We start from the raw sequence: 14,944 nt of genomic DNA, 5'->3' as shown, positions 1-14,944 counted from the left end.
TCTCTTTTTGACAGCTCATATTAATTCTAGAGAGCTCTGTTTGTTACAGCTCCCTTATAATACCAGGGAGTTACCTCCGCGACAGCTTCCTAATTATACTAGGTAACCCTCTCTGTGACCGCTCCCTAGCAATACCAGGAAGCTCTCTCTCTGTGACAGCTGTCTAATTATAGCAGGGAGCTCTCTCGAGACAAAACAGACCCTGTAAATTAATAGTGAAATTTTGAAAATAACAAAACGTTATGGACAAACAACAGTACCTGTATATTGTAAATTAACGTTCACCATTCGTTGTATATAGAATAACAGTTGAATGCATTGTTATGTTATAATGCACAAGTTGTCTTAGTGGGTATTATGACACCTTTGCGTGTATGCACAATTACACGTTATCAACGTTCTGTATCAATTCACAAACATCGGACACTGTTCAATTTGCATATCGATAATAAAGGTGCTACCTAAAATTATGTGGGATATATTCTCGTTAGGTAATTTCTTTGCTTAATTATACGCCTCATGTCTCTAATTAATGTTGAAGGTTGGTAGATTTACTTCTTTTGATATAAAAGCATGTGTTTACTGGTTACAAAACTGTTGTTGTTGGGGCTAAAATTAACGTCACAGTGTTAACTATTTTCTCAAATACAAAAAGTCGGTATATATAGTTGACTTAATGCTGAAGCATTTACTAAACCTAAACCTAAACGTATACAAATTAGGTGTTCCCTTTCGAGGGGAACAGTGATACACACCCGACGAAGGTCACAGTCTCTATGCGGATCAGTCGTTCGATAGTTTGGTTTTCGTCAGGTTTTTACCTTGGTGACTTTTCTTAGCAAAATACACACATTGAAGCGTGTCGGTTATAATTTACACTAAATGGGTTGGCCACGTATGAGTTCATTGCAATACTGAAGTAAACAATTAGACAAAATGTAACCTGATAAATAAGGATTCGTTTATAGAAGAGAACTTATTCCTTTACAGAATTAACTCTAACTTTTTGATTTCACAGTTGTAACGTATTCGTTTAAGAACGGCGAATGTTGGCTCCTTGCATGGCTTGAGGCTACACTGACACTACATTAGTATGGTTGTATGACCATATACAATTAACCCCCTGCAAGGGTTGTTACTACCTTAGTATGGTTCGATGACCACTCACTACACTTCATGTAAGGGTTGTTACTACATTAGTAAGGTTCAATGACCATATACAATTAACCCCCTGCAAGGGTTGTCACTACCTTAGTATGGTTCGATGACCACTCACTACACTTCATGTAAGGGTTGTTACTACATTAGTAAGGTTCAATGACCATATACAATTAACCCCCTGCAAGGGTTGTCACTACATTAGTATGGTTCAATGACACATACTACACTTCCTGTAAGTGTTGTTACTACATTATTATGGTTCGATGACCAACTCCCTGTAAGAGTTGTCACTACATTAGTATGGTTCAATGACCATATACAATTAATCCCCTGCAAGGGTTGTTACTACCTTAGTATGGTTCGATGACCACTCACTACACTTCATGTAAGGGTTGTTACTACATTAGTAAGGTTCAATGACCATATACAATTAACCCCCTGCAAGGGTTGTCACTACATTAGTATGGTTCAATGACACATACTACACTTCCTGCAAGTGTTGTTACTACATTAGTATGGTTCAATGACCATATACAATTAACCCCCTGCAAGGCGTTTTACTATATTAGTATGGTTCAATGACCATACACTACACTCCCTGTAAGGGTTGTTACTATAATAGCAAGGTTTAATGACCATATACAATTAACCCCCTGAAAGGGTTGTTACTACCTTAGTATGGTTCGATGACCACACACTACACTTCTTGTAAGGGTTGTTACTACATTAGTAAGGTTCAATGACAATATACAATTAACCCCCTGCAAGGGTTGTCACTACATTAGTATGGTTCAATGACACATACTACACTTCCTGCAAGTGTTGTTACTACATTATTATGGTTCGATGACCACACACTACACTTCTTGTAAGGGTTGTTACTACATTAGTAAGGTTCAATGACTATATACAATTAACCCCCTGCAAGGGTTGTCACTGCATTAGTATGGTTCAATGACACTACACTTCCTGTAAGTTACTACATTATTATGGTTCGATGACCACACACTACACTCCCTGCAAGGGTTGTTACTACATTAGTATGGTTCAATGAGCATACACTACACTCCCTGTAAGGGTTGTTTGGTATAAACCATAAAAGGGAATTCCTTACTGTGGTGACTTTACATATCAGATTAGTACTGACTGTCAATGCCGTTATTACATAGTTGATAATAATCAGTGGCGTAGCTAGGATTTTTTGAGTGGGGGGGCCATGGGGGGGCTGTTCTTTCTAGTGGGGGGGCCGGAGGTTACTATCTAAGCGGAGCGCCACCATGGTTGGCGCGGAGCGTACAGAGAAAATTTGAGATTTTCAGCACCCCCCAGATCGCAGGAGATGGCACCTGTGAGGCAAAATAGCAACCAAAAAAGATGTGCAACTTTGGTGACAGAAATGCAAAAAAAGTTTTTTCTCTTTCATGCTGACTGGCCTTGCCAACTCAACCAGAATTTTAACTTGAGGGAAGTTGGCATCATTTGCAGGAATTTCAGAATTCCCAATATTTTATATCTCTACCAGTAGTGGAAAATCCTGTTTCGACAGTTTCGTGGCCATAAAAAAGTTGTTTTGTGGAATATTCAATGACATATATTCATTTGACTCGAGGCAATATATGAATACCTGCATGGGCGGCGATCTGTTTCAAATATTAAGGGGGGGGGGGACATCTGCTTGGATGCAGGCGAATTACTGTCAAAGCGGAGCGCCACCATTGGTTGGCGCGCAGCGTACAAGAAAATTTCTGGTTTTGATAGCCCCCCAGATGACCGGAAATGGCACTTCTCGGGCTTGAAAATGACCAACCAGATGTACACTTTTGCCTGAGAACCAAGTTTTTCCTAATAGTTTTTTTTTTCATTCATAACCTTTTGTTAAGATTGTCACCAGTCACACATCATGTTCGACCTCATTGCATTTGTAGGTAATTCTACGTAACGCCCCACAATACCCGTCAGCCCCACTTTTCAAGGTTTTAAGCCCATTATTTGTTCAGAATTTGAATAATAAATTCACTTCAAAACATACCCATAATGTTGCACTAAATTTCATCTATGGACAACCAATATAGAAAACCCCCCCTCAACCACTAACAGACCGGTCAAAATTGTACGAGTGTAGAGGGAAGTATACTATGATGAAGAATGTTGGTCAAGGAATTTTCGAAATTTCAGACACAGTTAAATTATTGGTGTACAAATATTAAAACCTCTTATAACGGCTACTATAAAACTTCGATATCATAGAAAATCCCAAAAAAATATGCTCGAGGGGGGGGGGCGGTCTCCACCCCTTCACCCCCCCTCCCTTGGCTACGCACCTGCGGTTAGAAATCTTGTAGGAAACAGGCCAAATGGAAACCCAGTGAACCCATATCGATGTGGATCCTATGTATGATTGTACGTACTTACACTCATACACAAGATGCAAACCAAATTTCATTACGGATGCGGTCCGTCTAGCTATTCATTTCGAGAAAAAAAAGTAAAAACTACTTTCGGTCATATATAGTAACAAATTGTGACACGGTTAGACAGGCGCTTTGCGAGGAATTTGCCAAGGGAGGGGCAAAGCTTGTACCCAGACTTTCTAAGCGTAGCGCCACCATAAGTTGGCGCGAAGCGCAAAAGAAAATTTTGGCCGAAAATGCCTCCCAGATCGCTGGAAATGGCACTTCCCAGGCCTTGTAAGTTGCATCTAAGCATTTTCTATTTTGAAATTACTAGCGATATCATAAAAAAATACAAAACATATGCTTAAAAAAAAACTATGCCACCAAATATTGGGGGGGGGGGGATATAAGATACTATATCCCCCACCTGAAATATTGGGGGGACATGTCCCCCCCCCCCGTCCCCCCCCCCCCCATGATCGCCACCCATGAATACCTGATACCTCGGCTCAGAACAAACGGAGCTAATCTTTTGATAGATTGTTGCGCTAGGTGGAAGCACTGAACATATTTTCAGCAGATATCGCTATCACGCAGCACAACAAGGTTCGTGGTGTATGGTCGCAATCGTCGCATCGACCATTGCCATGCCATGCTGTGTGACCATTCTCATGATTACTACAGATATTGTATTATTCTTATTCTGCCAGATGCAGACGAGAAAATTGTGTAACTCTATTACCCAAATTATTGAACAAAAAATATTAGCGAATCGCACTGATGAGTGTGTTTTTTTTTACCCCATTCCCAGTGGGGGGGCCAGTGGGGGGGCCAGCCGATTTCATGGGGGGGCCTCGGCCCCCCCAGGCCCCCCCGTAGCTACGCCACTGATAATAATGGACCTATAACGTTCGAAGTAAGTTTCCTTGCAAGGAACCATGTTTAGTTATGCCTTACCCAACTATACTACGCGGTACGATCGAATGACGTCATGTAGGCCTTCTTTAATTTAACAAGTGAAATGCTGACTGGAAAGTGAATACAGAATATTAAAACACGTGTTTCTTGCCAACCTGAAAATGAATTGACTTCTCCACATCAGTTTATGATAACGAGCTTAAAAGAACGGTTGTAAATTCTAAATGAAACATTACCTTCCCCTCCCCTATCGAGCTCAATCCGAAGTTAAATTCAATGGATCCTAATCGCATCAACACTAAATTATAAATCTGCGTTTCGAAATGATCCAATTGATCGTAAAAGCAGAAATATACCAATAAATATTATTAACTCCTTCGGCAACCCCACCTCAACCTCAAATGTCACTTTGTCTGGGTCGTACTACCGTAGGGATTGTTAGGTTGCCCATGGACTTTCTCTCAGATGCCATATTCAAACGGGGTTTTACTCATAGTCTTGGTGGTCTTCTCTATATATCTGAATCAGGCACCCCCGCCCTCCCTTGTAAAACTCTATCAGTGTGTATCTTTCGTTTTAGACGTTTTTTTTTAAAGAAGTTTTCCTTTTGTTTTTAAACCACTGATCTGTACTTTACTAAATGACAACGCCCTGCTTGTTAAATAATGTCTATGGTCTTGTTGTTAATGTTATGTTTATATTTCTTTTAACTGTACTATACAGTATACATTCAGCCAGGCGCGGCGGAACGGAAAAATTATTGGGGGTGCTAATGTGTGGAGGCTATCTAAGCGGAGCGCCACCATCAGTTGGCGCGGAGCGTACAAGAAAATTTTGGGTTTTTTCAAACCCCCAGATGGCCGGAAACGGCACTTCCCGAGTGTTTAATGCTGCGAATACCTAGCCCTAAAATATGGGTCTCAAGCCTGCAATTTCTCAGATTGCACGTAAAAGTCTGTAAAAAATATTGTAATTTGTATATTCGATGGTGTTTTAAGAGAGTAGCTATTACTCTTAGTGTACTCGCAAAGACGTTTTTGAGTGTAGTAAGGGCAGTGGTGGAGCTAGGGGTATTGGTCAGCGGGGTCACGAATGGTCTGTAGGGGCGCTTTCGACACTATCTAAGCGGAGCGCCACCACAGGTTTGCGCGGAGCGTACAGAAAATTTTTGAGTAAAGATACTCCCTAGATTGCAGGAAATGACCCTTTTCGGGCCTTGCTAATTTGCACTGATAAACGGAGAATAAATAGGTGTCGTCGCCATTTTGTCGGAAAATTACACCAACAGAATATGACAAATGTCAATAGGTATATGAGAGCGCAATAAAATAGTCAATAATCGCGAATAAGTAAAAAGTAGTGAAAAGCTGAAAAGGTCGCCAGCAGTCCATTTGAGTCCGTCAGGGGGGGGGGTGGGCATCCACCCCTGACTACATATGGACGCTCCGCCACTAAGTAAGGGGATGTTGGAGAACTGGCTGAAATGAGGCAAGTCATTGGCCTAAGACGAAGTTGTGTTACGCTTACCGGTACTCACACTCACTGCTTCCACTTTTCACGGGGCGTGAAGACGCGGTTGGGGTGACAATGTGGTCTATAGCCAGGGGACGGGCCGAGGGTCCCCCAGCAATTACTAAAATTATTACACCTATATAGTATACGTGTGCATCAGACAGATCGACAAGTATGCATTGAAAAATGGACAGATGCACGTTTCGGAGCCTTGGTAAATATTGGGGGGGGGGGGCTTATCATGCATTTGCCCCCTCAACTTTTTCATTGGGGGGCTGAGCCCCCCCCAAGCCCCCCCCCCCCCGGTTCCGCCGCCACTGCATTCAGCATACATTTCCACCATAATTCCATCACGTGAAGAGAGCATGAAAGATGCTATCAGGAATCTTACTTTGGGTTTTAATTTGTCAGAGTGTGTTTACTATAAATTGAATTGTGTCACGGTTACATATAGGCATTCAGCTAAATATGTCTACCAATTCAATCCATGCAGCGAGTAAAATAGTAATTTATTATTAATACTTACGTCATATCTGGCAGCAATCTCCAGTAGCTGTATGGTAGACCTCTGTAGTAGTCTACTGTGTGAGTGTGCATTGATTTCCACCATCTTTGCACACAGATCCCTGACGGTTTCCTTGATTCCATCTACCTCACCAGTTTGTTCCAGGATGCAGAGGATGGCAAACTTATCACCGTCTTTCCTGCTCTTCAAGTATTCTATTATTCTCTTTCCAACTGCTGGGTTAATCCCACAGGCGAACCGATAGAGGTACTGAAGATTAAATGGATCCACTTTATCAAGAACATTCTTCAGCTCAGATGCACCTCTTGTAGCAGCTACAAATTCTACCAGTCTAAAACACGCAAACCATTCACAGAATAGTTTATGGTAGAACCTTACGTCAGTCCTTGTCTGTAAGTCTGTAGTAGAAGTATGTTCGTTTGTCTCAGTAGACACTTCTTCCTCTACCAAGATACCGACTGCAATATAATGTTTAAGAAACCCTTGACCTAGTCGTGTACAGAGTCCATCCTTACGCCATGATAACTGTTGGTTTTCACCGCAGAGACCTTCAAATGCTACTTTACTCAGTTCAGCGAATTTCAATTCATATGTAACATTGTGTGGTCTCGTGTTCCTATCCATTGATTTATTGCTCTTGTGACTATGGAAACACTTCATCATGTAGCGGAAAAACTCTGTAACTGAATTAAATCTCATAAAAAGTACTTTCTCGTGAGTCATGTGAGAAAACATGACAAAGAAAAGAGGCACCTGACATAGGGCATCCAGGATCGGGTTTGCTTTCAAAGCGCGCTTAATTTTAGAAACGCTTTCTTCGTCTTCCCCAGTAACAGCTTTGCGAATGTATTGGTCACGTGCCTTTTCGTCAAAACCAACTAACCGCACTCGTTTTGTGTTTGCTTGGTCATAGTCCTTCGGGAGATATCTGGTTGTCAGGGTAACATCAATATTCCTAAACAGATTCCTCGTTATGATACGTCCTACGTCACTTCCGGTTGCTCCGTCCCTATCAGGAAACTCATCATATCCGTCCAGGAGTACCTTAACAGAAGAACAGCTTTCAATGATATCTTTAATATCAGTAGATTTGATACGAGGATCTCTTGGTCCTAAGAACAGTTTAATTGCTTGATAGATTGATATCTTGCTGTTCAGCTGCCTTAACCGGAGAAGAATTAGAATCTCTACGTCTTTAAAAGGTGAATCCTTTACACCATTGCACCAATCATAGGCGAGCTGTAGGGCCACTGTTGACTTACCATACCCGGCTTCTGCTTCTATGATGCGCCGTTTGGCTTTCATTCGAGGGTCTGTGAAGATATCTTTGTACGAGCCCACACGTACCCATGGTCCTTCTTTCTCCTTCGTCGCTCCTTTAACAATATGGATCTCTGTACCGCCCTCAACAAATACCTTGTCTACACAATATAGTCTGTCCTTGATGTACGGTATGGGCTGAACTGCGTCATATTGTAGTTTATACCTGCTCTTCAGAGAATCGATGAGTATGGCCTTTTTGTCTGAAAACAAATGCCAAAAGTTTGATTTGTAAACATTATTTTTTGGTCAATAAAATTGGGGCGTGTCAGTGCTTATATATATGGAGACAATTATGGCGGGCAATCTGTTGGATGTCACTCTGAACGATCAAATTATATCAGTTAAATCGGAGTAATAAGCAAATTTTCCATTCGGTTAGTTCAAGTAAATAAGGTAGAAAAAAATAATGAACAAAATAAAAAAGTCACGCTGAAATCTCGTTCATACAATGTAAGAGTATTTAGAATGCTGAGGCTCAAATCCTCATCAATGTTAATTATAAACATCAGTCTTCTTATACTAGGTTTCTAACCCAAAACGATGTAATAACAACACACCTTGCACTGTAAGGCGCTCCATCGACACTGTAAGGCGCTCCATCGATTATGACGTCACAAAAACTTCCGTGACTGGTTGGCGGGATAAACTTGGGTCTTCACTTTTCTTTTCCTTTGAGTGATATTCTCCATGATTATCATTCAAAGCGATGATCTGTTGAATATATTGATACGGTATGATTGGATGAACTAACTTTACAAAATTATCATAAACCAATGTGTAATTCTATAATTCACTTTACCAACAGGTCTCTGGCTCGACAAAGATTACTTCAAGGTGAATCGCTCCTTATCTCTTCTTTACTGTTTATTGTTTACACAAAACATCAACCTTTGAAGTAATCTAATATTATCCGCTCCTGAAAAATTCAACTTTCTGTTTTGTTATCAGTGTTTTCGATATCCTTTAAGAATATCACCTACAGCTCATTATTTTATATGGCGGGCTTCACAATTATTGCGAGGCTCTCTCTTAATTGTAGATACAACGGCTATTCATTTGCATTTTAAAGAAGCTGCTTTAGATGGTTTTTATTACTTTATCGATACTAATATATAGTGACATCAGATACAAATGTAGGTCATTAGTTTGACTATAGTCAAGGTTCATTTCAAATGTGAGATTAAAGTCTGATTTTCTTTATTCAACATAATTCCATTTGATCTATAATACAGAAATAAGAAGATAAGTATTCCCCCAGTAACCTTTACTTCATGAAATAAAATAGAAAGATGACCCACTGTTATCAACACAAGACTTGTGTATTATAGACTAAGTTATCAAAACACATACGTGTGCATAGTAATTAGCCTACCAGGGTAACACAAGCCTTAGCTAAACTGCTGCTTTAAGCGGTACGACTGAATTTCGGACAGAGGGAAATACTTTTTACGGTTCCTTTAATAAGCTGATTTTCCAAAGATTTTCCAAAGATTTATATTTTTCAAATAATTTCAGCAAAATAACATTTAAGATGAATTGCTCTGGTCACCCTCATAAAATAAAATATATCAGTCACGTGATTATTAACTTACAAAAAAAAAATCAGTAAAGTTCATAAACTTAATATGTTTAGTCTTTTGTTTTAATATTAATATTCTTCCGGATTATCAGGAAAATTGTTGAGTTTAAAAGATAATGAGCTAATAGAACCACATTTCCACCGGTTTAGCATATTCTAACTTATTCAATGTTCTCTTTAATTCCCACATATAAGCCTAACTTATACCATGTTCCATGAACTTCCAACTAGATTTATCTTAGTAAAACGTATCAAAATTGTCTACATACTTCCCACATAATTCATACCATGTTCCATACGGATAGAAAGTAAGACAACTGCATCTCTCCCATGCTAAAGTTGCAAATTAAAATAATGCCTATATATCTTGAGAAACCTTTTAAGTTACTCCTATCCCGATTCATACATGTAATGTCGTATCAGCCTAACGGAGTAACGCCCGCTATGAAAGCAGTACAATTCTAAATGTCTGTTTCGACAGTACTCTGTTAGGTGATTTATGATCTGGTTTGACAGCAATAAAGTGGAAGGATAGCACATATTCTGGTTGGAAGAGATATGTTGTAGCTGTATGAATGAACTTTTAAATAACCAGGATTTACATAATAATAGTTTAACTAACATGAGCCTAAATTATTACCTTCAAATTGAAGAAATATTACAATCGACATTGAACATGATCATACAGACATGGATTATAATTCTGATCAATTGAAATAGCCTTGAAGACGCCATGTTCATATAGTAATCTGTTGTCATAAATTTAACATAGCCTGTATTATTAATGACGTGTTTAGTATATCAGTATATAGCCTGTGTTATTAATGACGTGTGAAGTTTATCAGTATATAGGCTGTGTTATTAATGACGTGTTTTGTATATAAGTACATAGCCTGTGTTATTAATGACGTGTTAAGTATATAAATACATAGCCTGTGTTATTAATGACGTGTTTAGTATATCAGTACATAACCTGTGTTTTAAATGACGTGTTAAGTATATCAGGACAAAGCCTGTGTTATTAATGACGTGTTAAGTATATCGGTACATAACACGTGTTATTAATACCGTATTTAGTATATCATTACATAGCCTGTATTATTAATGACGTGTTTAGTAAATCAGTACATAGCCTGTGTAATTAATGACGTGTTTAGTATATCAGTACATAGCCTGTGTTATTAATGACGTGTTAAGTTTATCAGTACATAGCCTGTGTTATTAATGACGTGTTTAGTATATCAGTACATAGCATGTGTTATTAATGACGTGTTAAGTATATCAGTATATAGCCTGTGTAATTAATGAAGTGTTTAGTACATCAATACATAGCCTGTGTTATTAATGACGTGTTAAGTATTTCAGTATATATATATATATATATATATATATATATATATATATATATATATATATATATATATATATATGTATGTAGCTTCACACCATTAATGTCTCATGTACGTTACTTACCAGTACGATCATCGCTATGTGGATCTATCAACCAGAGTATAATTTAAGTCTAGAATCCTTTAATCCTTAAAATAACAGACGAAACACACGAAAGAAGAACATACGGAAACAGGAATGAAGAACATCAAATTGGCAAGATGGCGTCGTGTATGTCATGTGACGTCCTAACATACGATTCTGAACGCTAAATAGATATTGGGAGGAATCAGTTTATAGTTTTAACTGATTTCAAAGTTCATGTTTTATAGTTTACACAATCAAATACTTTATTTGATAGTACAATTCATATCTGATATTTATGCCTTGTTGTGTTTATTCTGTCATATCAGCCGTTTTAAAGTCCCTTCTGTACGTATATATATATGCATTGCTCTCAGATACGTCTGCTAATACGAAACCATTGTAAGTTTCCGATGTTTTTTTCCTATGTGCGTAATATGCCTGTAAAGTACGCAAACTGTGTAGATGAAACTTCAAGCGGCGATGGCCAACTCTGAATGTGTCTTGACAAGAAATCTACAGATTCGTTCACGAAAATGAAAACAACGTAAATCCACTGTTTATTAAACAAATATGAAAAATACTCAAAGAAATGATAAACAATTTGACAAAAGAGAGTGTAGGTATTGTAACGTTGCCGGGGTCTCAGATTTATTCAGGACATACGGATGATGTAGAAAGGCAGCACCAGAAGAGACAACAGATAGACACCGCTCTCTGTAGTTGTAGTTTACAGATTTATTTTCGCCGCTTCTCAGAAGCGACAAGTGCATAGGTCGACCTATTCTACAAAACTAACTCAACCAATAAAAAAGTATTTAGTAACAACGGTGCTCACAGAGCACAAAATCGCGACCATCAGAGGTCTTCAAGTAATTCTGTCTGAATGAATATTGTGATAAAATATCATCTCATTTTAATAACCTCAGTGACCACCACTGAGGGTAAAGTTAAATGACTCAATGTTTTACTTGATAAAAGTTGTTAGCACGCACCGTGTAAACATGATATTTCGCAATGCTAACAAGATATATCGCAATGATAACAGCTAGCTCATTTTCACAATGGTTAACATTGCGAATGCTAACATGATATTACGGACTGTACTTTATAGAGTATGTGACTGTACTTTATAGAGTAGGTTGACTGTATTTTATAGAGTAGGGTGGTTGTACTTTAAGAGTAGGGGACTGTACTTTAAAGAGTAGGGGGAATGCAATTTATAGAGTAGGGGACTGTACTTAATAGAGTAGGGTGACTGTACTTTATAGAGTAGGGTGACTGTACTTTATAGAGTAGGATGATTGTACTTTTAGAGCAGGGAGCTTTAATTTATAGAGTAGGGGACTGTACTTTATAGAGCTGGAGACGTTAGTTTATAGAGTAGGGGACTGTTATTTATATAGAAGGATGATCGTACTTTTAGAGTAGGGTGACTTTACTTTATAGAGTATGAGTACTGTACTTCATAGTGTAGGAGGACTGTACTTTATAGAGTATGAATCATGTACTTTATAGAGTAGGTTGACTGGACTTTATAGAGTAGGGTGATTGTACTTTAAGAGTAGGGAACTGTACTCTATAGAGTAGGGGGACTGCAATTTATAGAGTAGGGGACTGTACTTTATAGAGTATGTGACTGTACTTTATGGAGTAGGGTGACTGTACTTTTAGAGCATGGAGCTTTACTTTATAGAGTAGGGAACAGTACTTTATAGAGTAGGGGACTGTACTTTATAGAGTTGGGAGACGTTAGTTTTTAGAGTACGGGACTGTTATTTATATAGTAGGGTGATTGTACTTTTAGAGTAAGGTGACTTTACTTTATAGAGTATGAGTACTGTACTTCATAGTGTAGGAGGACTGTACTTTATAGAGTAGGGCTTTGTTCTTTATAGAGTAGGGCGAATGTACCTTATAGAGTAGGAATCATGTACTTTATAGAGTAGGGGGACTCTACTTTATTGAGTAGAGGGACTGTACATTTAAGAGTAGAGGGACTGCAATGTATAGAATAGGGTGATTGTACTTTAAGAGGAGTAGGGGACTGTACTCTATAGAGTAGGGGACTGCAATTTATAGAGTAGGGGACTGTACTTTATAGAGTATGTGACTGTACTTTATAGAGTAGGGTGACTGTACTTTATAGAGTAGGTTGATTGTACTTTTAGAGTAGGGAGATTTACTTTATAGAGTAGGGGACTGTTATTAATATAGTACGGTGATTGTACTTTTGGAGTAGGGTGACTTTACTTTATAGAGTATGAGTACTGTACTTCATAGGGTTGGAGGACTGTACTTTATAGAGTTGGATGATTGTTCTTTAAGAGTAGGGGACTGCACTTAATAGATTAGGAGGACTGTACTTTATAGAGTATGTGACTGTACTTTATAGAGTAGGGTGACTGTACTTTATAGAGTAGGGTGATTGTACTTTTAGAGCAGGGAGCTTTAATTTATAGAGTAGGGGACTGTACTTTATAGAGTAAAGAGACGTTAGTTTATAGAGTAGGGGACTGTTATTTATATAGTAGGGTGATTGTATTTTTAGAGTAGGCTGACTTTACTTTATAGAGTATGAGTACTGTACTTCATAGTGTAGGAGGACTGTACTTTATAAAGTAGGGCACTGTTCTTTATAGAGTAGGGTGATTGTACTTTAAGAGTAGGGGGACTGTATATTATAGAGTAGGGGGACTCTACTTTATTGAGTAGAGGGACTGTACATTTTAGAGTAGAGGGACTGCAATTTATATAGTAGGGGACTGTACTTTATAGAGTAAGTGACTGTACTTTATAGAGTAGGTCGACTGTATTTTATAGAGTAGGGTGGTTGTACTTTAAGAGTAGGGGATTGTACTTTATAGAGGAGGGGGACTGCAATTTATAGAGTAGGGGACTGTACTTTATAGAGTATGTGACTGTACTTTATAGAGTAGGGTGACTGTACTTTTAGAGCAGGGAGCTTTACGTTATATAGTAGGGAACAGTACTTTATAGAGTGAGGGACTGTACTTAATAGAGTAGGGTGACTGTACTTTATAGAGTAGGTTGATTGTACTTTTAGAGTAGGGAGATTTACTTTATAGAGTAGGGGACTGTTATTTATATAGTACGGTGATTGTACTTTTAGAGTTGGGAGACGTTAGTTTATAGAGTAGGGGACTGTTACTTATATAGTAGGGTGATTGTACATTTTAAGAGTAGGGTGACTTTACTTAATAGAGTATGAGCACCTCATAGTGTAGGAGTACTGTACTTTATAGAGTAGGGCACTGTTCTTTATAGATTAGGGGGACTGTATATTATAGAGTAGTGGACTTAACTTTATAGAGAAAGGGGACTCTAGTTTATTGAGTAGAGGGACTGTACATTTTAGAGTAGGGGACTGTACTTTATAGAGTATGTGACTGTACTTTATAGAGTAGGGTAACTGTACTTTTTAGAGTAGGGTGATTGTACTTTAAGACTAGGGGACTGTACTCTATAGAGTAGGGGACTTCAATTTATAGAGTAGGGGACTGTACTTTATAGAGTTGGGAGACGTTAGTTTATAGAGTAGGGGACTGTTATTTATATACTAGGGTGATTGTACTTTTAGAGTAGGGTGACTTTACTTTATAGAGTATGAGTACTGTACTTTATAGTGTAGGAGGACTGTACTTTATAGAGTAGGGCACTGTTCTTTATAGAGTAGGGTGATTGTACTTTAAGAGTAGGGGACTGTACTTTATAGAGTAGGGTGACTGTACATCATAGAGTAGGGAGACTTTAATTTATTGAGAAGGAGGATTGTACTTTATAGAGAAGAGGGACTGTACTGGGTTATTGAAGCTAGCTGTTATGTTGTAGTTTGGAGGTCCTCCACCAGAACATTAAAATATAATTTTAGACATACAATTAAATTAATAAACAAATACCAGTATTATGACAAACTAAAACATGCAAACAACAGCTCATTTCCACTTTAGACTTCCTCCAGTTTTCAGTTTCATATATAAAGAAACGTTAAAATGTAACATCTAAAGAAGTACGGTTTCTCTTAGCTGTTGGCGGCTT

At 38.3% G+C, this 14,944-nt stretch overlaps 2 protein-coding genes across 16 annotated transcripts in view; one reads left to right on the top strand and one right to left on the bottom strand.

The window, feature by feature from the left end:
• The window catches only part of LOC139970055 (uncharacterized), a 78,128-nt gene extending 67,076 nt beyond the window's left edge, over window positions 1-11,052 (bottom strand). Inside the window, exons 1-3 of the mRNA XM_071975671.1 lie at window positions 10,886-11,052; window positions 8,391-8,544; window positions 6,511-8,033 (exon numbers count right to left, since the gene is read on the bottom strand). Coding sequence (XP_071831772.1) covers window positions 6,511-8,033; window positions 8,391-8,433 — 1,566 coding nt within the window. The 5' untranslated portion in view covers window positions 8,434-8,544; window positions 10,886-11,052. The remainder of the gene's footprint in view (window positions 1-6,510; window positions 8,034-8,390; window positions 8,545-10,885) is intronic.
• LOC139970082 (uncharacterized) overlaps window positions 1-14,944 on the top strand; it is an 892,672-nt gene that overhangs the window by 460,861 nt on the left and 416,867 nt on the right. The gene's annotated exons all lie outside the window — the stretch shown is intronic.

Source organism: Apostichopus japonicus, chromosome 7 (genome assembly GCF_037975245.1).
Source record: "Apostichopus japonicus isolate 1M-3 chromosome 7, ASM3797524v1, whole genome shotgun sequence".
Taxonomy (NCBI): domain Eukaryota; kingdom Metazoa; phylum Echinodermata; class Holothuroidea; order Aspidochirotida; family Stichopodidae; genus Apostichopus; species Apostichopus japonicus.
The sequence above is the reverse complement of the archived record's forward strand: the minus strand, read 5'-3'. Positions and strand labels throughout refer to the sequence as shown.